General features: G+C 42.2%; 1 protein-coding gene and 1 long non-coding RNA gene across 3 annotated transcripts; one reads left to right on the top strand and one right to left on the bottom strand.

The window, feature by feature from the left end:
- The first annotated feature begins 399 nt into the window (after positions 1 to 399).
- LOC137301262 (delta-like protein 4) lies at positions 400 to 13,760 on the top strand. The gene is made up of 4 exons (XM_067970721.1): positions 400 to 461; positions 2,513 to 2,746; positions 7,724 to 7,831; positions 13,474 to 13,760. The coding sequence occupies exons 1-4, from the start codon at positions 407 to 409 to the stop codon at positions 13,758 to 13,760; spliced, it is 684 nt and encodes a 227-aa protein (XP_067826822.1). The 5' UTR covers positions 400 to 406.
- A 4,706-nt stretch (positions 13,761 to 18,466) lies between these two features.
- LOC137301445 (uncharacterized) lies at positions 18,467 to 23,225 on the bottom strand. Of its 2 annotated transcripts, XR_010958288.1 has the most exons (3): positions 23,158 to 23,225; positions 20,544 to 20,663; positions 18,467 to 18,627 (listed from the first exon to the last, which is right to left on the bottom strand). It is a non-coding gene; the product is annotated as an uncharacterized lncRNA (long non-coding RNA). The 2 variants fall into 2 exon arrangements; XR_010958287.1 differs by lacking the exon at positions 23,158 to 23,225 and having other exon boundaries at positions 20,544 to 20,678.
- Between the last annotated feature and the right edge of the window lie 338 nt (positions 23,226 to 23,563).

Raw genomic sequence — 23,563 nt, 5'->3', positions numbered from 1 at the left:
TCTCTGACTGTGTGATTTCTTGATCGAGTTGCATTTAAAAATGGTGTCTAAAACTGAACCCGGCTAAGATGGGACTGCCAGAATTATAAGACAACTTGTTAAAACTATTGTGATGAATAAGTTGCACAATATAAACTGGTGATCAAGATTTATAAGGTTTAGTTGTATCACACACCCTAATCAGTTGATTATTAAGAGTATTATTTTTTATAGATGATACCATACAGAATTGTGTTTTATTACATGCAATGGAAAGAATGTTTGATTTGCCTAACATAGGTCATGTCTAATTGGCACCTATTCCATGGGAGAACAAATTATATGCCTTGCCTGTGAAGCTGGCTTTTATTGCCCAAAGCCATTTCAAAAACCAAAAAAATGCCCCATTGGTTACTACAGTGGACAGATGGCATCAAACTGCACTGCTTGTGAACCAGGGTATTACTGTGCCGATCCAGCAGGTAAGCTTGTACTTTCTTAGACTTCAACTCTGTAAATTTGTTCCTTCTTGCGTGTTCCAATCTGCTTGTTTTAGAATATAGAAACTTGCATTGCTAATTTCTAAGGCTTGTTACTGTAAACCAATTTCAAGCAGATGGAAGACTTTTTCAATTTAACATCCCTTGTCGTTATCATACACTCTCCCGTCATTACTTAGCATTACATTGAATGTACAGCACAGGAACAGGCCATTCGGCCCAACTGGTCCATGCTAGTGTTTATGCTTCACACGAACTTCCTACCACCTTCCTTCATCTAACCCTATCAACATATCCATCTATTCCTTTCTCCCTCATGTGTTTATCTAGCTTCCCTTTAAATTCATCATGGTCAGGTGTAGCACAGGCTCGTTGAAGGGCAAACTTTTCTCTACGTTGCCTCGGTAACGTGCGTTAACCCTAACCTCGGAGAGCACTCCCTGTTGCATCAGTAAGAACATGTTTCTCCTCCCCATGTCAGTCATTCGAATAGCTTTTCTGAGTGAGATTGCTGGTTCGTTGTTAGTCTACTCTGACTTGTGGGTCATTTTGTGCTGTTGACTTGAATCAACTAGGATTAAAGTTAAGACTGTCCAAACTCAAGTGACAGACAGAGGAGCCTTTCATCTCACCAGTCCAGGTAGGAATCAAAAACTGCGCCCATTATGTCTATCCCACTGTACCATCCAGTCCATCCTCTTAATACATTAAATATATATCCTTTTAAACCAAAACTGATGGTTTATCAGACGAGATAAAGTATTTCGCCTCTCCTGCTTTTTTGGCCCCATCCCCTAATTCCATCTCCGTATCTTTCCTTCTCATTTTTTTTTTCTTCACGCTATAAAATGTTCTGAAACATCTTTTTGACCAATGAAACATTACACAAATGCAAGTTATTGTTGTATCTGGGTAACTCAATGGTGAATTGGAAGTAGTTATTTTAATTTGCATCTCTTCTCATTTTAATCTGTACAACAGTCATAAATTTGTGAGATTATATTAGCTGTTGCAAGCTTAATGAAAACAAAGTGTTTGTTTAAAGTCAAATTTTCACAGGTTTATAGCTTTTGGGACCCAGTATTGGATAATCAGTCAATGATTGTTAAATGGCCGACATAATTATTGGTCTGTGCTTTATTTATTCCTAGTGAGTATTCATATACTTGCATTAGTAACTGTTCCCATGGCTCTGCAGGCAGTTTAATGGGTATTTCAATTGGGCTGTTTCAGTGGCCACCTTTGCTGATATATCTATCAATGACCCATTTAATAACATTACCAACAAGATGAAACACAGCAATGTGTCAAATACTATTAGTATGTTATAGCAACTTATAAAGGCCAGTCTAGTTCTGATTTCCATTAGAATATCTTTGTGTTCTGTTAAAACATAACCACTTGCAAACTCTTTCTTGACTATCTTTTGGGTCCTGCCGTAGCTATGGTATTTGCAGTTGTCATCTTCATTGCAAGAACTTTAAAATATGTGAATTGAAATTAATATTTCTTAGTAACACCTTAAAACATGGAATTAGAATGCAGTGAGATAGATGAGGTTGCACAAATCACATATAAAACATGACCACGTCATCTACGCTGACCTCAACATCAACTTATGACATGGCAACTAATGTGTGATCGTTTATATCATCTGTTTTCTATTGAGCGGTTTGCAGGTCATTTAACCCACCCCCTATCTGTGTTTGGTGCATCTGCTGGTTCTATCCCTCCCTTCCCCTCTTTTTATTCCATTTTTGCCAACCTTACTAAAATGCTTGTCTACCTTTACAGATGTTGACTGTGCTGTTCCAACATTTTCTATTTTATATTGCAGAAATGTACAAGAACAAGAATTATATATAATATATCTTAAAATCACCCCAGTATCTTGAACAGTTGTATACTCAAAAACAGGACACACACGCACGTGTAGTTTGTGTACACATCACCCCCAGCAAATTACAAAGTATACTCTTGTATGTTTCAGTGTAATGGGACAGTGAATAGTAATAGCCTTTCCTTCTATACAGAGCCAAAGCTATGTCCACAGGGATTTTATTCCCATGGTTCGTCTGCCTCCTGCCTTCCATGCCATGCAGGATATGTATGCCGACCAGGATCCAAGAGTCCAAATCCAGCTGAAAACATCTGCTCACTGGGAAGATATTGTAGTGGGAAGAATGAGTACGTCTGTCCCAAGGGAACCTGCAATCCTCATTCTGGTAGCAGGAGCTTCTCAGACGGCTGTATGCCCTGTCCGTGTGGTACGTATAAATGACTCAAAATGGAGGATTTTTGGAGAAAAATGATGAGTTGAAATCAAAATGGGAGAGGGAAAGAATGGAGAAAGCTGATATTGAAGCAACATTAAAGTCAACAGAATGTTTGTTTTTGATTAGAAATTGTACACTATCTGTTGATCGGCTCAGATAGATGCCAGATCCTCACCCTGGGGCTAGGCAGATTTATATGTTTTCAGCTTGTGCAGCAACCAGCAGTAATACAGTCATCAAATCCGCCCAACATCTGACACAGATTTATTGTTGTAATATTAGCCCTACACAAAAGACACAAAACAGTTTAAACACTTGCCTCCTGTTGCTGTATTCCTGCTGGTCGCTGCAACAAAGGGCACAAGCTGAAAACGTATAAATCTGCCTACGAGCAGGAGTAGGCCATACGACCCCTCGAGCCTGCTCCGCCATTCAATCAGATCATGGCTGATCTTCAACCTCAACTCCACTTTCCCGCCCGATCCCCATATCCCTTGATTCCCCCAGAATCCAAAAATCTATCTAACTCAGCCTTGAATATATTCAATGACTCAGCAACCACAGCCCTTTGGGGTAGAGACTTCCAAAGATTCATAACCCTTTGAGTGAAGAAATTCCTTCTCATCTCAGTCTTGAATGGCCGATTCCTTATCCTGTGATTATGCCCCCTAGTTCTAGACTCTCTAGCCAGGGGAAACAATCTCTCAGCATCTACCCTGTCAAGCCCCCTCATATTCTTATATGTTTCAATGAGATCACCTCTTATTCCTCCAAACTCCAGAGAGTATTGGCCCATTCTACTCATCCTCTCTTCATAGGACAACCCTCTCAACCCAGGAATTAATCTAGTGAACCTTTGTTGCAACGCCTCTAAGGCAAGTATATTCTTCCTTAGATAAGGAGACCAAAACTGTACGCAGTACTCCAGATGAGGTCTCACTAATGTCCTTTACAACTGTAGTAAGACGTCCTTACTCATGTACTCCAACCCCTTACAATAAAGGCCAACATGCCATTTGCCTTCCTAATTGCTTGCTGTACCTGCATACTAACTTTTTGTGTTTCTTATACGAGGACACCCAAGTCTCTCTGAACACCAACATTTAATAGTTTCTCACCATTTAAAAAATATTCAGTTTCTCTATTCTTCCTACCAAAGTGAATAACCTCAATTTCCCCACATTGTACTCCATCTGTCACCTTCTTGCCCACTCACTTAACCTGCCTATATCCCTTTGCAGACTCTTTGCATCCTCCTCACAGCTTACTTTTCCACCTAGGCCCAAGCACTGATCCTTGCAGCACCCCATTAGTTACAGCCTGCCAACCTGAGAATGACCCGTTTATCCCTACTCTCTGTTTTCTGTCCTTTAACCAATCCTCTATCCATGCTAATATATTACCCCCAACCCCATGAGCCCTTATCTTGTGTAATAACCTTTTATGTGGCACCTTATGGAATGCCTTTTGAAAATCCAATAATACTACCTCCATTGGTTCTCCTTTATCTACCCTGCTAATTACATCCTCAAAAAAACTCTAATAAATTTTTCAAACGTGATTTCCTTTTCATAAAACCATGTTGACTCTGCCTAATCATACTATGATTTTCTAAGTGCTCTGTTACCACTTCCTTAATAATGGTTTCCAGCATTTTCCTGACGACCAATGTCAGGCTAATTGGCCTGTAGTTCCCTGTTTTCTCTCTCCCTCCCTTCTTGAATAGCGGGGTAACATCCGCTACCATCCAATCCACTGGGACTGTTCCAGAATCGAGAGAATTTTGGAAGATCATCACCAATGCATCCACTATCTCTGCAGCCACCTCTTTTAGATCCCTCGAGTATAGGCCATCAGGTCTAGGGGAGTTGTTGGCTTTTAGTCCCATTAGTTTGTCCAGTGCTTTTTCTCTAGTGATATTAATTGTTTTAAGTTTCTCACTCTCATTTGCCCCTTGGTTCCCCGTTATTTTTGGTATGCTTTTTGTGTCTTCTACTGTGAAGACAGATAAAAAATAGTTGTTTAACGCAGCTGCCATTTCCTGATTCCCCATTATCATTTCTCCTGTCTCAGCCTCCAAGGGACCCATGTTTACTTTTGCTACTCTCTTCCTTTTTCCATACTTGTGGAAGCTCTGACAATCCGTTCTTATATTTCTTGCTAGTTTACTTTCATATTCTATTTTCTCCCTTTTTATCAATGTGTAAGGGGTTTCTTTTACTGTTTCTCGGGCTTATAATAGGTCAGCCAGTTATGTTTTCCTGAGCTGCCCTGCCCGCAGTGCGGTTGCGAATCGCTTACCCCTTCCTGATTCTGAGCTGAGGACTTATCGAGTGGTAACAAAGACAGACGAACAGACCAGTGGATTGGTACAAGGAAAACCAATGTTTATTAATAAGAAAACTAAAACTACAAGGTAAACAGTATATTACAGAAGATAAAAGAAAGAAATCGCTATGGATGTAATACAGTCTTACACTTATCGGAGTGGAAGAAACGGACACATCGAGGGAAAATTCTAAAATCACAATTTTAGCAATACCCCTTTAACCCCCACCTTTATACCTAACTAGGTCGTCTTGTGGCGGCCAGAAAATTAATGCTCACCGGTGAAACAGATGAAAAGGCCTGGCCCCTGTGCCTGCTGCTGCCGTCGACATGTGGTTGCGAGGTTTACTGGATGGCCTTCCTTCTTAGCTGCTAGCAGACAGATAGGACACCGGGCCAGGAGGCGAAGAGAAAAGAGAGAGAGATACTGGGAAGCCACCAGTTATACCCTCTTGGTAACAGGTTTTTTTCGTACCTCATCAGCTTGCTTCATTGTTTGATTTAAGCACGAAACGTAAGACAAAGGACCCCATCTCTGGCCTATTTACATTAATGGCCAATTCCTGTATTTCTGAGTTCCATAACTGCTTTAAGACAAAGGACCTCATTTCTGGCCCATTTACATAATGGCCGGTTCCTGTATCGATCTGTTCGCTAACTGCTTTACCATTGTTCCGAATGTACCTTGATGGTTCACCTTTTGTCCTGCGATCACTTCCTGCTCGAATTTTGATGTGTTGGCCGGCCATGTTGATAGCTTGCCTCAGGGCTAGAATGCAGCTGCATTGTTTAAAGAAACCTGTCTAAGACACGAAGCCTGCCGAGTTGTTGAAGAATCCAGCAGGCTTTTAGGCCATATGTCTGACCGCAGCCATTTTGAGAGACCCTGGATTTTTAAAACAGTCACACCAGGGTTTCTTTAATAACTCCAGTAAATCTTCGGGGTGGGGGGGAACATGTGAAATTTTGCGAATCCCTTCAAATGTTTTGGTCGTTCTTATCTTGTATGTTTTCTTTTTTCAGATGTTTTCAGCCAATTATTTGCTTCATTTCTGCAACTTTATCTTTGAGGAGCAAAAAAAAACTGGCAAAAATCCAGCTTCAATGAAGCTTTTTGTTTTTGCAGTTAACTAAGTGGCAAGATTATATATCTTTGATATTTAAAAACATGTCAAATGCCCAGAGGTGTCGCAATAAATGAGTAAACTAGTTGGTAACTCTCGGGAGATGAATGCACGCGGACATGTGAACATGTTTGTGGTTCGCTGTGGTGGAGTGTTGTGATCATTTTTATAGTTTGGGCTTTATGTCAGAGTAATAAAGCTGGCTCCGACGTGTGAGTAGCATTGTTATTGGAACAGTGGTCTTCTGTGTTGCTTTCGTGTTGCAGGGCACAAATACTTTTAAAAGCAGTTGCCTCAGGGAGAGAGCTACTCTAATCTAAGGGACAAGTATCTCATTGTAATCGGTCCAATATGGATTGAATGAGATTTGAATGTGTGAAGAAGAACTATCTGAAATCAATCCTATGGCCTTGATTGTAACTCCCCCCTGCCTGGCTCACCCACTCCTTTCCAGCCCCCATCTGACCGACTGCAATTTTAAATTGCAGGCGGCAAGAACACCTGCCCCAAGCTGGCGGGGTCCTCTTTAAATATGCAGGCCGGCCTCCGAGTGACCGCTTCCCCCACCGGGCCAAACCTGCCGGGAGCAGGATCGAGGTCCAGAAGGGGCAAGTTTAAATTTTTTGAAGAAGTTAAACCTTGGGCCTCCCTTCCCCCCACTCCACTGATCGCGGTCACCTCTGGACCCCCCTTCCCCCCCCCCTCCCCCCTCCCCCCTCCCCCCCTCACCTGACTGCTGTAGACCGTTCCCACGGGTAGCTGGCGACGGCCTGCTGCTGTCCGAATTCCCACTCCCGCCCGCCGGCCAGGCAGTGATTCCTACCGGGTTCGGGCGGAGCTCAAGCCTGAATATTTGAAAAAGAGGAGAGGGAGTCAAAATCTGGTTGGCCTCGGCATGCGTGTTTGTCACTCGCCTCAGCCCCCCTGCACACACCGATTCCACCCCAACTTAAAATCGAGGCTGATATATTTGAAAAAAGCACATTTAAAAGGGTATGGAGAAAGGGATTAAGTGGATAGCTCTTGCAGAGAGCCGGAACAGGCATGATGGGCCAAATTGCCACCTTCTATGCTATAAAAATCTATGATTCTATTCTGTGATTATGCATTGGGAGATAACCTCATTTTTGCTGCATATGTTTGGCAATCCAATTGCAGTCCAGAAAAATTTTGCAGACTTTGGTGTGAGTTGGTACAGGCAAGGAGACAACATAGGCTTGTATAAACTGGCAATAACTATTACTGGCTGTAATTCACCATTAAGATATTTGCACTTGATGTGCCAGAACCTACAAGGCTACGGATCAAGGGCTGGAAAGTGGGATAGCTCTTTTTTGGTCGGCACAGACACAATGGGCAGAATGGCCTCATTCTGTGCCGTAAATTTCTATGATTCTATGATTTAAATAAAGGTCGGAGTTTATTGAAATCTTCCCTGTGATAAACGTTTTGTAGCTTTATATCTGGTAGAATAATCTTGTCCATAAAATTGACATTTTAACTTTGTTTTGCCTAGGTTATTACTGTGATGAAGAGGGCTTAAGTGACTGTAAAAAGAACCCATGTCCTCCTGGGTTCTTTTGCCCACTGGGAACAAGAAATTATGGAGACTTTCCGTGTCCAGGTGAGGCAAAGGAGGCAATTTAACTTTATAAGATAGACTGTGTCGCCAATAACCCAATGAAGGACCCACCAAAGAAAATTAAATGCGCGCATATAAAAATTCTCTATTGAGTGTTCAGTGTTTGCAAAACAAATATTTGTTAATTTTTCAACCCATCTTGTGACTCATGCAATTCATGCTGCAGTCAACCAACCATAACATAAACATGAAGGTATGTTAGTGCATTTAAATTTAAAACACCAATTGGAAAGTGTACACATTTAATTGGCCAGGTATACCACAGTTTATATCTATCCAGAATATATTGAAAATCATGCATTTGCATGTAATTCTTGTGTCAACCTTTTTCCATTATAAATCTGGCCGTAGGAATTTATAATGGAAACTGCCTATGTAAACGTCACACCGTAATTGCACCCTTCCACCAGTGTTGGCGCTGCAGCAATTTTGTATCTCCCAGTTTCTCAGCCTGTACTTCAGAGAACTGTGCATGCTCCAATCAGCTCCACTTCGCAAATTGCTGTAAGTTTTGCTATTTAACTATAAATAAGATTTTTTTAAAAGTATTATATAAAAACAAGAAGGGAAAGGTATACCTTTACAATGTCCATGTGCCCTGGTTAAATATTCCCCCACTCTCTAACTTTGCTTCATCTCAAGACTATGCTTGATTGTGACTTCCCAGGTACAACATCAATAGAAAATCGACTTGCCAATCAAAATAGTTTTGCATGGACTCAAACTGTGGAATGTAATGTAGGTATGAAGTCATGCTTGGGCAAGGGATTTTAGACCATCTCCAGGCGATAGTCTCTCATAACTTCAGCTTCATGCTCGCTGCAAAATAAAAGCAACTCATCGCAATGCTAAATGTGAGCTTCACTTCTTATGCGAGCAGAGACCTGATAGCCCCAATGGCTGTATCCTGGTCAGTCGAGCTCTGCACATCTGTGGAAGTATGCATTCACAGAGCTCGCTTGTACTTGGGCAGAGAGCAATGGGGTAGCCATTAGTATAACCGTGGCCTGCTGGTCCCATGTTACTTTGCACAGTTATAGTCTCCGACTGGCATGTGTAGTATAATGACACCTTAAAAGCTAAGGAGCGTGCGATAGATTTTATGAATTTATCGTGCAGGACTTCACCTAATGGGCGTGCATATTGGGAATTTGGGCACAGAAGTCAGTGCATCCTGCACAATTATCCATCTACTAAAATTAATGGATAGAAAATCATGTGAGCACACTGGCATCTATGCCTGAAGTCCCACTATGCGCTCCTGTCTTGTGCTGGGAACATTAATTTCTAAAATCTAGGCCTGTGTCAGAATTACATACAAGACTGTAAATCAAGCATGAGCATCAACTTAATTCATAAGATGACGATATCTTTTTTTTTTGTTGTGCTCCATTTCTGGTTTTGTCGTATCTGCTGCTACAGCCTGGTTTTGAAGGAAGGATACAGAGCAGAAAGTTCCAGGTTCAATTCCTGGCCTGTGATGATTTAGCTGATCCCAAATGGGGTAGTTGATGGGGAAACTACAGTTGGCCTTGGTGCCCTTGGCTGGGAGGAGATAAATCAGCCAGGGCTCACCTTCCTGATTGTAGTCCAGTAACTCTTGCTGTAAAGTGAGTGACTGGATGATGGTGAGAACCGTGTAAGATTTGGTTATGATGCCTGCCACAGTCAAATAGCCTCTCAACACTCGCTATCTAGGTCCATGTATGAATTGGTGAAAGGTGGCTTGAAAGGATTGTTGGGTCTGACAGTGTAGCAGAGTGAATTAACAAACTGGATTTCTCAGGACCCAACCAGCAGGAAAGTAACATTTGTATCTGCTGGGAATTACTTGACGCACAAGATTCCTGTCATTCACATTGATTAAAGCATCATTTCGATCCACTCACAAGATCTTGTGACTTGCACGATAAAGCTATCAGCATTTTAAATCAACAAACTAAACTGATCTATGTTCAAAATATTCATTTGGTACCTTGATTAGAAGCAGTCATCTGAATTTTTAATTGAAAGTGGAAACTACACAGTTTGGAGCTGAAGGCCGAAGCCTTTTTGAAAAACTCACTCTCGGGATGTGGGCGTCACTGGTAAGGCTGGCATCTATTGCCCATCCCTAGTTGCTCTGAGAAGGTGGGGGTGGGTCACCGTCCTGAACTACTGCAGTCCATATGGTGAAGGTTCTCCCACAGTGCTGTTGGGTAGGGAGTTCCAGGATTTTGACCCAGCGACGATGAAGGAACGGCGATATATTTCCAAGTCAGGATGGTGTGCGGCTTGGAGGGGAACTTGGAGGTGATACTGTTTCCCTGCACCTGCTGCCCTTGTCCTTCTAGGTGATGGAGGTGATCACTTGTACATTAACTGGTGGCATAAGGACTGATTTGGCTGCAGAGTAACAGTATACAATATCACTATTAATTAACTTTATTTTCTGCAATAGCTTGCCTAGGATCGGACCCTAGGCAAGACAGAGGGTCAGAGGGATCTTGGTGTGCAAGTTCACAGATCCCTGAAGGCGGCGGAACAGGTAGATAAGGTGGTAAAGAAGGCATATGGGATACTTGCCTTTATTAGCCAAGATGTGGAGATGCCGGTGATGGACTGGGGTTGACAATTGTAAACAATTTTACAACACCAAGTTATAGTCCAGCAATTTTATTTTGAAACATTTGCCTGAGGAAGGAGAAAATCTCCGAAAGCTTGTGAATTTAAAATAAAATTGCTGGACTATAACTTGGTGTTGTAAAATTGTTTACAATTTATTAGCCAAGGCATAGAATATAAGAGCAAGGAGGTTATGATGGAGCTGTATAAAACACTGGTTAGGCCACAGCTGGAGTACTGTGTGCAGTTCTGGTCGCCACACTACAGGAAGGATGTGATCGCTTTGGAGAGGGTGCAGAGGAGATTCACCAGGATGTTACCAGGGCTGGAGCGCTTCAGCTATGAAGAGAGACTGGGAAGATTGGGTTTGTTTTCCTTGGAGCAGAGGAGGCTGAGGGGGGACATGATTGAGGTGTACAAAATTATGAGGGGCACAGATAGGATGGATACTGAGGAGCTTTTTCCCTTCGTTGAGGGTACTATAACAAGGGGACATAGATTCAAGGTAAAAGGCGGGAGGTTTAGAGGGGATTTGAGAAAGAACTTTTTCACCCAGAGGGTGGTTGGAGTCTGGAACTCACTGCCTGAAAGGGTTGTGGAGGCAGGAACCCTCACAACATTCAAGAAGCATTTGGATGAGCACTTGAAATGCCATATCATACAAGGCTACGGACCAAATGCTGGAATATGGGATTAGAGTAGACAGGGCTGATGGCCGGCGCGGACACGATGGGCCGAAGGGCCTCTATCCGTGCTGTATAACTCTATGACTCTATGAGATGAGATCTTCGACACATCCCTCTCCGGCCTACCCTCCCCCACAAAAAAATCTTCTAGACCAGTAAAAAAAATTAAGAAAATGCTAAAAATTCACATAACTCCCAGGTTTCCTCAAATTTTTCATGACGCACTGTACATTTACGAGTGTTACAGAATCTTTATTTATTTCCTGAGATAGTGAGTGAGGGGACCAGTAGCTAAATAAAAATTCTAATGCATTTTTAAAAATCTAGTTCTAATATAAAAAGAACCTTAATGAAATATTTGCTTACAAGCTTTAGGAATGTGGAGAGGGGTTTGGTGGTTTCTGGGAGAGAAGTTTAATTTTTGCAGTCTGGAGCTGGCATTGCTGAATCATTATTAAACGTTAAGTCTGCTCCTGTTAAAAAAAAATTTTTGTGGCTAAAAGAATTTGAATTAGCCATTTATTCCAATGAAGCAATTTAAATAAAATAGCACAGTTGGCTTTATGTACAAGGAAGAAATGCAAATTAACAGTGCAGCACAATTGGAATCTTCTGCCATTATATAAGAGTAGGGAAGATATTTTGATTGGTTAAAATGATCTCTGTCATACTGGAATTCGATAAAATGCTTCTGGCAGTTTGAGTATTCTGATCTTTTGAGCAATAAATTAAGGTGTGAAACTTTAAACTCACCTGAACAATCCGCTTGAATTTTACAGCGCTTAAGGGGGTGAGATTCAAGCAGCTGATGCACTTTGAACAGACTTTCCTGGAATTACCAGCTAGTGAGCAAAATTAGACATAAATGAAAGTTGCCATTGATGTATGTCGCAGCGGGTTTTCTAGCTCGCACTATCGTTTCCGTCTACTAGTAACAGATTTGGTGTCTTGTTGATTCTATTGCAGGCTGCAAAAAATTATGGTTATCTATTGGTTACTGAGGAAAATCCAACAAGCCTCATTCCTGATTTTTAATCAACAAGTTTCACATGGGGCGATTGCTTCACCAAATCCCTCTCCTCATATTAGAATTCCTCAGGGTTTTGGCATGCTGAGCAGAATTTAATGTTCAATGAGAACGGTTGACTGGCAACCCAAAGGTTGAGTTCAAATCCCATCTGACACGTTGGGAAATTGAATTTAGTAAAAATGGTAATTTGTGGGCTAGCACCATGGAAGCTGCCAAATTGTCGTAAAAACCCAACTGGTTCACTAATGTCCTTTCAGGAAGAGCACTTGCCATCCCTACTGTATCTGGCTTACATGTGACTCCAATCCCATGGTTGACTACAGGTGTCAGCTGTGGCTCAGTGACGGCACCATCACCTCTGAATCAGAAGGTTGTGGATTCAAGACCCACTCCAGAGACTTGTATAAGGAACCTTACAACACCAGGTTATAGTCCAACAGTTTTATTTGAAAATCACAAGCTTTCGGAGATTATCTCCTTTGTCAGGTGAGTGAGTGAATGAGAGGTTCTCAAATCGCATATCTTATATTAGGCTGGGACACGATCACACCAATCAAAAGGTGTCGTTGGTGTTCAGACAGGTTAGCCACGGAAAACAGTACGTCCCAGTATACTGAATACACAATGGGTCAAATTACACAGACAAAGAGAGAAAGAGACCCGAAAGGCAGAGAGAGAGAGAGAGAATGTCCAGTTGTATTAAAAACAGATAACTTTTTTTTCCCTGCTGGTGGGGTTACGTGTAGCGTGACATGAACTCACCTGACGAAGGAGATAATCTCCAAAAGCTTGTGATTTTCAAATAAAACTGTTGGACTATAACCTGGTGTTGTAAGATTCCTTACATTTGTCCACCCCAGTCCATCACCGGCATCTCCACATCCAGAGACTTGAGCACAAAATCTAGGCTGACACTCCAGTGCAGAGCTGAGGGAGTGCTGCACTGTCGGAGGTGCTGTCTTTTGAATGAGATGTTAAACTGCCTCTCAGGTGGACATATAAGATCCCATGACACTATTTCGAAGAAGAGCAGGGGAGTGCTCTCCGGTGTCCTGGCCAATATTTATCCCACAATCAACATCACTAAAAACAGATTATCTGGTCATTATCACATTGCTGTTTGTGGGACCTTGCTGTGCGCAAATTGGCTGCCGTGTTTCCTACGTTACAACGGTGACTACTGTACTACATTGGATGTAAAGCGCTTTGGGTCGTCCTAAGGTCATGAAAGATTCTCTATCAGTGCAAGTTCGTTCTTTCTTTCCCCTATAAAATTTTGAGTTTTCCACATAATCTCTTTGCAGCTGGAACCTACAACAACCAGACAGCAGCTGCGACTCAGGAGCAGTGCTTGCCCTGTCCTGCTGGCTGGTTATGCAGACAGAGCACCGTGGATCCAGACACTCGCTGCCCCTCAGGATTCTTTTGCACCGAAGGCCAGAGGCCCGATTCTCTCCGTTCATGTCCTGTGGGCACCTTTAGCAACTGGACTGGCCTGCAAAGTAAGTTGATCACTATTGGGATATGTCGAAAACGGCAAACATCTAGTGGATTTGTGCGAAAAATACTGCTTACAAGGACGCATTATTAGCGCAAATTTATTAGAATTTTATAGATTAAATTTCTTCTAAATTCTCTCTTTGGGAAAGGTAATATGAATTGATTATTATATAAAATGCAAATATTAATTAACAACACTTCCCCAGTGCTGCGTCAACCAACGTCAACTGAGGTGGACAGCAGTTAGAGAGCCACAATGGTTTTAACTGCCTGCATGAGGGAGTGGAAAAATTTGCCACAATTTGCTCTTCTGGACGCTATCTAGTGACTCCTGCCAGAAGGTACATGTTAGGTAATGTTATTAAGGGAAATGGAGCAAAAGTGCGTATATGGAGTTGAGGTATGAATCAGCCATGATCTAATTGAATGGCGGAACAGGTTCGAGGAGCTCAATGACTTGCACCTATGTTCCTATGAATGTTGAGTAAGAACAGGATTGGGCTTGGCTGAAGTGCCTTCCAGCACTATGATACTTGCTCTCAAAGCTCACACATGAAGAATGTTCTCTTGTTGGATGAGGTAATCGACTGCTGATGCTGCTGAACTGTCCACTAGCGTGAAGCAGTGGTTCCTGGAGAAAAGGGGAGAAAATTGGCAGGAAAAAACTCAGCTCGAAGCAACAGAGAAAAATATATTAAGAATCACCATTCATTTAATGCAATTTAGTAATAACTTTACTGTTTGAATTGAATTGAATTGAATTGAACTGACTTTCAAGGGATGATCTTGATCTTCAAAAAAGAGTTTGTTCATTGCAATATGATGGTATATATTCATGCTCTATTGGAGTTTATATTCTATATTTATGTTCTGTAGGACTTTATATTCTATATTAATGCTCTATTGGAGTTTATATTCTATATTTGTGCTCTGTAGGACTTTAGATTCTATATTAATGCTCTATAGGAGTTTAGATTCTATATTCATGTTCTATAGGAGTTTATATTCTATATTTGTGTTCTATAGGAGTTTATATTCTATATTCATGCTCTATAGGAGTTTAGATTCTATATTCATGTTCTATAGGAGTTTAGATTCTATATTCATGTTCCATAGGAGTTTAGATTCTATATTTGTGTTTTATAGGAGTTTATATTCTATATTCATGCTCTATAGGAGTTTATATTCTATATTCATGTTCTATAGGTGTTTATATTCTATATTCATGCTCTATAGGAGTTTATATTCTATATGCATGCTCTATAGGAGTTTATATTCTATATTCATGTTCCATAGGAGTTTATATTCTATATTCATGTTCTATAGGTGTTTATATTCTATATTCATGCTCGATAGGAGTTTAGATTCTATATTCATGTTCTATTGGAGTTTAGATTCTATATTCATGTTCTATAGGAGTTTAGATTCTATATTCATGTTCCATAGGAGTTTAGATTCTATATTTGTGTTTTATAGGAGTTTATATTCTATATTCATGCTCTATAGGAGTTTATATTCTATATTCATGTTCTATAGGTGTTTATATTCTATATTCATGTTCTATAGGAGTTTATATTCTATATGCATGCTCTATAGGAGTTTATATTCTATATTCATGTTCCATAGGAGTTTATATTCTATATTCATGTTCTATAGGTGTTTATATTCTATATTCATGTTCTATAGGGGTTTATATTCTATATTCATGTTCTATAGGGGTTTAGGTTCTATATTCATGTTCTATAGGACTTTATATTCTATATTTGTGCTCTATAGGAGTTTATTTTCTATGCTCATGCTCTGAGGTGGCTTACATGTCAACAGCACATATCGACAATTTGGACATTTGAAACAATGATTAGGAAATCATACACAACATGCACCGAATATCTGATATGAGCTCCTGTCAGTGAGGCTCCCTTGAAAGGCGGTAAATGATCCCACGTGGGACCGATTTTACACCCCTCCCCCATAATGGATGTGAGCATGCCCGTATGGACCCCCAGTGGGTGAGGTTCCCCACTGTAAGCACAGGCGAGTAAGATTATCCAAATGGCCTCCTTCTGCAATGTAACTTCTCTAACTATTGTGCCAAGATTTCCCAGGGGTCAACCAAGTACTTGCAGTGTTTAGGAACCAATAAACTTGAGAGTAGCAAGGAGAACCCTGCTATTATGGAAACATGCTATCGTGCATTCCTTCCTCAGGCCCTGTATGCTGATATCTATTGTTCTTTTAACTGGGGAGGGAAGGGAGATGAAGAAGCACCTTTTAGTGTCCCTTTTGAGGTAACTTACAACCCGATGACTAGTTGCACGTCATTGGAAAAGTGGAGTGAGGGAAGGGCTACGTGGATTTCTGCACTATGTTGCACAGAAAAAGTCATGTTGCCCACGATAAGATGCTAATCTTGTCTTTTGGCAGCTCCCTTTCTCCAAAGCAGTAAAAATGTTTACACAGTAAATAGATTAGAAAGCTTCACCTCCCATAAGATGGCATTGATTGTAATCCTGTTTTATAATTTATAGGTCATCTTTACTTTTGCAGTAACATTACACACATAGCTGTTAATAGGAAGTCACAGGTCCGTGAGCTGTGAATGTATATGTACACAAATACACGTAGATGCCTGGTGGTCCTATGCAGAATATGTACTGTTGACGATTGATTTTCATGGTTGGTCACTCTCCAGTTAGCAATGCACTGACGTTGGCTGGTGTTATTTCCTGTTCAGTTCTAAGTAAAGGTTGGGTCTGTGATCTGATCACTTTTGATTCCCATGTACAGCACATGTACAACGACTCATAGCTACTGGATAGTTAAGCAAGAGAAACATAGGGGATCATTTTGATTTTGGGTAATAAGTGTAAAACGGTCGATATGACTTCAAATTAAATGAAAATTGGGAGAGATGTATAAGGGGCGGCTGAATTAATATCACCCATTTTACACTCTTCTCCCGGTTAAAATTACCGCCATGGTTTTTTTCAGCCTTGAAAGAAGGCAACTCAGAGGTGACCTTATTACTATAAGATAGGAAACATCATGAGAAAGTTAGATCTGGAAATCTACTTCATCTAACCCTATCAGCATATCTCCATCAATTAGCTCACAACAGACCTAGACATGGGGCGAAGAAAACCACAGTGGTGGAGAGCTTTGGGAACCATAGGTCCAAAGTCACCTTTTCCCTCCCAAGCCTGCTACACTTACCACACGTCATGTCTCAAATTACTCGTATCTACTGTATCCCAAAATGTTATTTTCTCTTTAATCTCTTCGACATAGGAGCGGACGAATGCTTCACTTGCCCAGCTGGTCATTATTGTCCCTACGGAACACTTACTTCTGCTAGCACCTCCCCTTTACCCTGTCCTCCAGGAAGCTACAATCCAATCAGCGGCGTAGGACACATCCTGAACTGTAGACTTTGTGAGGCTGGATGGGCGTGCCCACAGAAAGGTCTAACTGCTCCATCAGCACTCTGTGAAGAAGGTTAGAAATAATATTGTGTGTGACACTTGGTTGTCCCATATCCTGTCATGTATAAAATCATCACAGTTTTCATACAGGAAATTATCTGCAATGTAACACAGTCTACTTCTGATAACTCAATCATTTTCTGTGCCAGAAAACAAAATCAGACCAGTTGAATTCAGAGGATTATTTGGTCCGTGAGATCTCCTGCACTGGTTTCGATCACCTGAAGGGGTCGGAGAGGAATTTTCCAGGGTATTTTTTTCCCTTATTGGCCCTGGGTTTTTTTCCTGGGTTTTTTTTGATTACGTGGTGGGGGGGTGGAGGGGGAGAGGAAATGTTTAGTCATGATGCTCCAGCCATCAGGCTTGATGGACCAACTGGTCCTTCCTTCAATTCCGTATGTCATGTGTTTGCATGTTGTAGGATTAGACTGTAGTTGTTTTACTTCTGTCTCATGTTTTCCTTACGCATTATCCTCCAGACCGTGGGGTAGATATTGTGCTCAGCTGCACAGGTGAAGAACAGACACAGGAGGATTGGAAAACTGGTCGAGAGGGTCTTTGCCATGTTTTTTTAGGTGGCTGCATTCTGTGCACTAGCGTGCAAATTTCAGGATAAACTTTCAAGCGCCCCAGGAACAAGTATTGGGAAATCATAGGTCCTTTTTGCCCAATTTTCTGGTTGGTTTTACACATTGTTAGCCATCAAGCAGGGAGTCGGGTGCTGTGCCAGTCTGCCACTTTCCCACGACTTCCATTTCACCCCTCCCTTGTTTTTCTGCCAGCCACTTTTTTTCTGAAAGGTTTTTTGGAAAGGTTGACAAATATTCAAAAACTATTTTCAGCGTTTAGAAAGGCTGAAATGTTATTTTTTTTTTTGCCCCCTGCTCCCCCCCCACCATGTGGACACTTACCTTTAAGTGGCTGCATCCCTTTAAATTTCCCTAGCATCATCATAAGAGCAGTTGGTTTGTGGGATATCCCACTGGTGCCCCCACCACGCTCCCTGTGCGTATACTAAATAAAGAAATTCTGCAAAGTCAAGGCTCTGTACTGCACAAGTGATGCAGACCCACAAACACTGCCCCAGGACCGAGTATGTGTATCGTCCCTTTAAGAGTTTATTTTAAAAATTTTACCATCTGTTACACAACCCTTCTCTTGGCTTATGCAAGTCGTGCCAATGGCCTGCTGTCTCCTGTCAGTAGCAGGGCTTACTGATTACACCGAGCTTCAGAAAGTGTAACAAAACCAGAAACGTCTGGAGAAATTCAACACGTCAGGCGGCATCTGTGAACAGAACAGACAAGTTGACAGCTTCAGATATGTGCGTTTATTGCAAGTGCCACAGTCTGTGCTCTGGCATGAGCTATTGGCCCGGTTTGCTTCTTTCTGGATGAGCAACTTTTTCTGCCAAACCGCTTCATTTGAAGTAACGCTGGAATTTTCAACTGGTACCAACGGAGGTCACAAGTAAACCTGGCAGGGAAAGGGAGAATTGAGTAAACAGCGAGAAATGGTGCATCCAATGGAACTGCTGGTTACACAGTGGCACTAAAATCTTGATCGCAAACTTGTTACGGCCAATTAAAGCCTAATTGTTCACACCTGTCCCCACCCCTCCCGCATCCCAGTGCTGCCTTTTACTGGTTTTTATTTAAATATTTGACTTGCTCCTATTTTGAACAGGATTTAAAGTTACAGGAGTGCAGCAAATGTTGTTCAGTTTTTAGCACTAGTGTTAACATTTTATACCAGAAGGACCGTCCAAGATGGGAGACAGTAAAGGTTTTGCGAGGGACAACATAGGAACAGGAGTAGGCCATTCAGCCCCTCCTGCCTGCTCCGCCATTTGATAAGATCATGGCTGATCTGTGATCTAACTCCATATACCTGCCTTTGGCCCATGTCCCTTAATACCTTTGGTTGCCAAAAAGCTATCTATCTCAGATTTAAATTTAGCAATTGAGCTAGTATTAATTGCTGTTTGCGGAAGAGTTCCAAATGTCTACCACCCTTTGTGTGTCGAAATGTTTTCTAACCTCACTCCTGAAAGGTCTGGCTCTAATTTTTAGACTGTTCCCCCTACTCCTAGAATCCCCAACCAGCGGAAATAGTTTCTCTCTATCCACCCTATCTGTTCCCCTTAATATCTTATAAATTTCAATCAGATCACCCCTTAACCTTCGAAACTCTAGAGAATACAACCCCAATTTGTGTAATCTCTCCTCGTAACTTAACCCTTGAAGTCCGGGTATCATTCTAGTAAACCTACGCTGCACTCCCTCCAAGGCCAATATGTCTTTCCGAAGGTCCGATGCCCAGAACTGCTCACAGTACTCCAGGTGCGGTCTAACCAGGGTTTTGTATAGCCGCAGCATAACTTCTGCCCCCTTGTATTCTAGTCCTCCAGATATAAAGGCCAGCATTCCATTAGCCTTATTGATTATTTTCTGCACCTGTTCATGACACTTCAATGATCTATGTACCTGAACCCCTAAGTCCCTTTGGACATCCACTGTTTTTAACTTTTTACCATTTAGAAAGTAAGGGCATCAAAAGTGAGGTGAGGGAGGGGCGAGCAAATTGATGGCTGCAGACGTATCATGGTGAATGGAGGGCCAAAGACTAGACTTGTTTGGAGTTTAAAAGTGCAGCTATAAGTGACTTTGGGAGAGTTTTTTCCTGGAGCAGATGCAGAAGTAGTGTGAGAAGGGTGTAAGGGTACGTGGGTGGTGAGGGACACAAGGAGCTTATCGGAGATAGCCCTGTCTGTGATTGAGACCATGGGAGATGAAGGGGACGGCCATGATAATGGGGACGAAAAATTATACGACCGAGAGCTTTAAGGAGGACAGAAGGACGATGAATTCAAATAAGAGGCTAATTTTGAAAGGGTGGCCTGGAATTTCTAACATTTACTACTTAGCCTAATCATTGCTTAACAATGCTACGGTTTGGCTTTGAACATTAATGCCAATATGGGTCAGAGGCACAGATCTGGAAGTCTATTCTTTATAATGGGGGTGATTTTAAACCCCAAGAATGGGTGGGTTGGGGACGGGTGGGAGTTGAAAATAGTTGTTTTTTTGGGTTGCAACTGCAAAATTTTCGGACTTGGCATTCCCAGTGGGAAGCCTGTACTTTTCCGTGCCGGCATTAAACCCGGAAATAAAGTCGGGTTGCAGTCGCGACCCAAAAACCAACTATTTTCAACTCTCACCCACCCCCAACTCACCCGTTCTTGGGGTTTAAAATCACCTCCAATGCCTCAGGCAGAAGCTCAATTCCTTGGTATGAGGAAGTTAACGAATGAAGAAATAAATAACTTATCTTATTTATGAAGATAGGCTTGCCTACTTCAGTAGCTCTTTCCCAATTTTTAGTCCACTTACCAAACTCTTTTACTGTTACCATTCTTTTCCTGTAAAAGAGACTGTCCGGGTCTTTAGGACCCTGTAGAGGCCTGGTCATTCCAACAGGCAGAGGCCGGCGAAAACAAAACGAGAGAGAGGCTGGAAAAACAAAGTGAAACTGAAACCGAAAGAATGGGTAAAAGGAGCATTGGAGGAAAGGCTGAAGAGTTACTATTAAAGGGATATTGTCTTCTTCAAAAAGTTTTTTGGTGAAATTTTTCTTACTTTGAGAACAAGAGCTATCTGCCATTTTCATTGTGATGTGACCAAATGTGCTCCAATACAATTTAAACAATTGCATCTTGCGTTTGTAAGCAAACAAAACAAGTCTTGTCAACCACCAGTTGTATCAAGATGGCGCCAATTCAAAGAGAAAGTTGCAAGGGTTACCGCTGGCACCAGTGCGCTGACCTTTCACCCCTGACCCGATTTGAATCTGCTCAGTTGACTGACTGAAAGTCTTCTCCTATTTTGCTGGCAGTTAGAGTTGTTAATGGCATGAGTTTGGTTTGTCTTAATCCAGCTGATGTTTGGCACAGTGCAATTCTGTCCAGCATTCTTCATAAATTGACATTAATCTTAAAGTTACTTAAGTTGGCTTGGTATAACAACTCAAAATTAAAAATCACATTGGTGCAGTCGGCTGTGCTCTTTTGATGTTGAGATTAAGGTACATTTTGGTCAGATGAAAACATTCTGTAGTGAAAACTAACTTTGGCTCTGATTTTAACAGTGGGGCGGGTGGGTGGGGTTGGGGGATGAGGTGTGAGCGGGTCTCAGAGAGGGCGGCACATCCAAGCAGTCCTGGGACGCGGAGGGCTTGCCGATCTGAACGGCCGGGCCACGTTGCCATAACTTTGGAGTCCCGCCCGAACCTGGCTAGACGCATTAACTGGCCGTCAGGCAGGAGTGGAAGAGGTAGGAGGCCGCAGCCAGGGTAAGTGGTAAGAGGAGGCGGTCGGGAGGCGGGGGGGGGGGGGGGGGGGGGTGGCGAAGGCTCGAGGAGGGGAGGAAGGTGTGAAGCCCGGAGTAAGGGAGGGCCCAGGTTTCCTTGTGCTCCTCTGGGCCCCACTCCTGCCCCTCCTGGTCAGGAGGGGGATAGTAGCGGCCGGGAAAACCATAAATGTGGGTAACACGGAGATCCTGCCAAATTTGACGGCACTGCCTTGTTTACATTTTTTTTCCTCTGTTTCCTGGCCGGTGGCCGGCCAGATTGAGAGGCTGGCTCTCTGACGTGCAGGAAGGCCACGTCAAGGCCTGCGCTGGTAGGCCGCCGGGGGAGGGGGGCGAGCAGAGAGGAGGGAGGAAGAGCTCGTGTAGGTCAGGCTGAGGAAGGGTGTGGAGGTTCCTTTTTCCTTTTCTTTTTGCCTTGTTCCCTCTCAGATTCTTTTTCGACCTCACCTGCCATAATTTAGGGACGGACTCCAAACAAGACAAAAAAAAACCTTTCAAAACTGCTCAGTTCAGGCTCATTATCAAATATGCAAGGCTTGCTCAATTTGGACAATTCAGATCTTTGGGCCCTTGCCCCTTTAAGAAAATGGTAATTAATTTGTACAGACGTTTGACCATTTTGCGGCATGTGGAATCTCATTTTAGCACTTGTAAGGTAAAAAGTAGTTTCTCTTCATATCACTGTTTGAATTGGTTTGATTGGAAGGTTGACTGAATCACACTTTGCTTATTATGTTACATTCTGGTCTATACGCACATCTTCCATTTAAGTTATCCAGTCCTATGGTATTCAAGTCTTTACTTCTCAGAGAATAGACCAGCATCTATGTAAGGGGATGAGATCTGTTTACCAAGGATAGAGTAGAGACAACTTCATCCATGGTTCCAGATTTGAGAAGGTGCAACACAGAGTCCCCCCATCGTTTTATCCCAATTAGTCTGTGTTACTGAGGAGAGTGCTTTGCAATTGCAGCCACTTCACTCCTTTTCTGAGCCAATGCCTTTTCGGCTACAGGTTCCTCCTGATCTTGGGAGTTCAGCAGGCTTTGGAGCCTTCTGTCCTCACGATACCATAGACGGGCTTCTCCAGGGCTTTAAGACGAGATGCGTCAGACCTTAAATTTCTCCAGTGGTTTAGATTTTTTTTTTCTGCCCATGATCTCCACTGTCCCTAATTATCTTGCAACCATGGGGTAAATGTTCATCTTCACCACATGGATGTTAATCTGGTGGAGTGGATTGGCCGCCTACTATAGAAGCCCCACCCGATTTTTATTCCATTGATTTCAATGGAAAGAAAATCACATGGGTTCCATAACGGCAGGATTGTAAAGTCAAAATTTACCCCCATGTGTACAGTGTTCCTGGGGATATGAATCTATTTATCTGCTTTATTTAAAATAAAAACAGAAAATGCTGGAGAAGCTCAGCAAGTCAGGCAGCATCTGTGGAGAAAGAAACAGAGTTAATGTTTCAGGTCGACCTTGATGGACTTAATGGACTCAATGTATTTTTGGTAGAGTTTTGGTGAGGCTCTCCCCACCCTCACCACAGCGTTTTTTAAAAATTGAGTTGTGATTGGAGGTGGGGGCACTGCTGCCCAAATCAAAATTCAAAGCTCAAGCTATGATGCTTTTACCTACGGTCAGTCTGGCCCTCACTTGAACCACAGGAAGTGTGCTCGTTCAATGCAGGAGAGGACCACCTGCCCACCCCTGATTCAAGCCAGGTTTCCTTCTCTAAGCTGAAAAAATAAAGAAAAGAAAGACTTGCATTTATATAGCGCCCTTCATGACCTCAGGACGTCTCAAAGCGCATCACAGCCAATGAAGTATTTTTGAAGTGTAGCCATTGTTGTAATGAAGGAAACACAGCAGCCAATTTCCCACAACAGTAATGTGATAATGACCAGATAATTTGTTTTAGTGATGTTGGTGGAGGGATAAATATTGGCCAGGACATTGGGGAGAACTCCCCTTCTCTTTTTCGAAGTAGTGCCATGGGATTTTTTTACGTCCATCTGAGAGGGCAGACGGGTCCTCTGC

The sequence above is a fragment of the Heptranchias perlo genome, chromosome 33 (assembly GCF_035084215.1).
Source record: "Heptranchias perlo isolate sHepPer1 chromosome 33, sHepPer1.hap1, whole genome shotgun sequence".
Classification (NCBI taxonomy): Eukaryota; Metazoa; Chordata; class Chondrichthyes; order Hexanchiformes; family Hexanchidae; genus Heptranchias; species Heptranchias perlo.
This window is presented reverse-complemented; position numbering and strand designations above follow the sequence as displayed.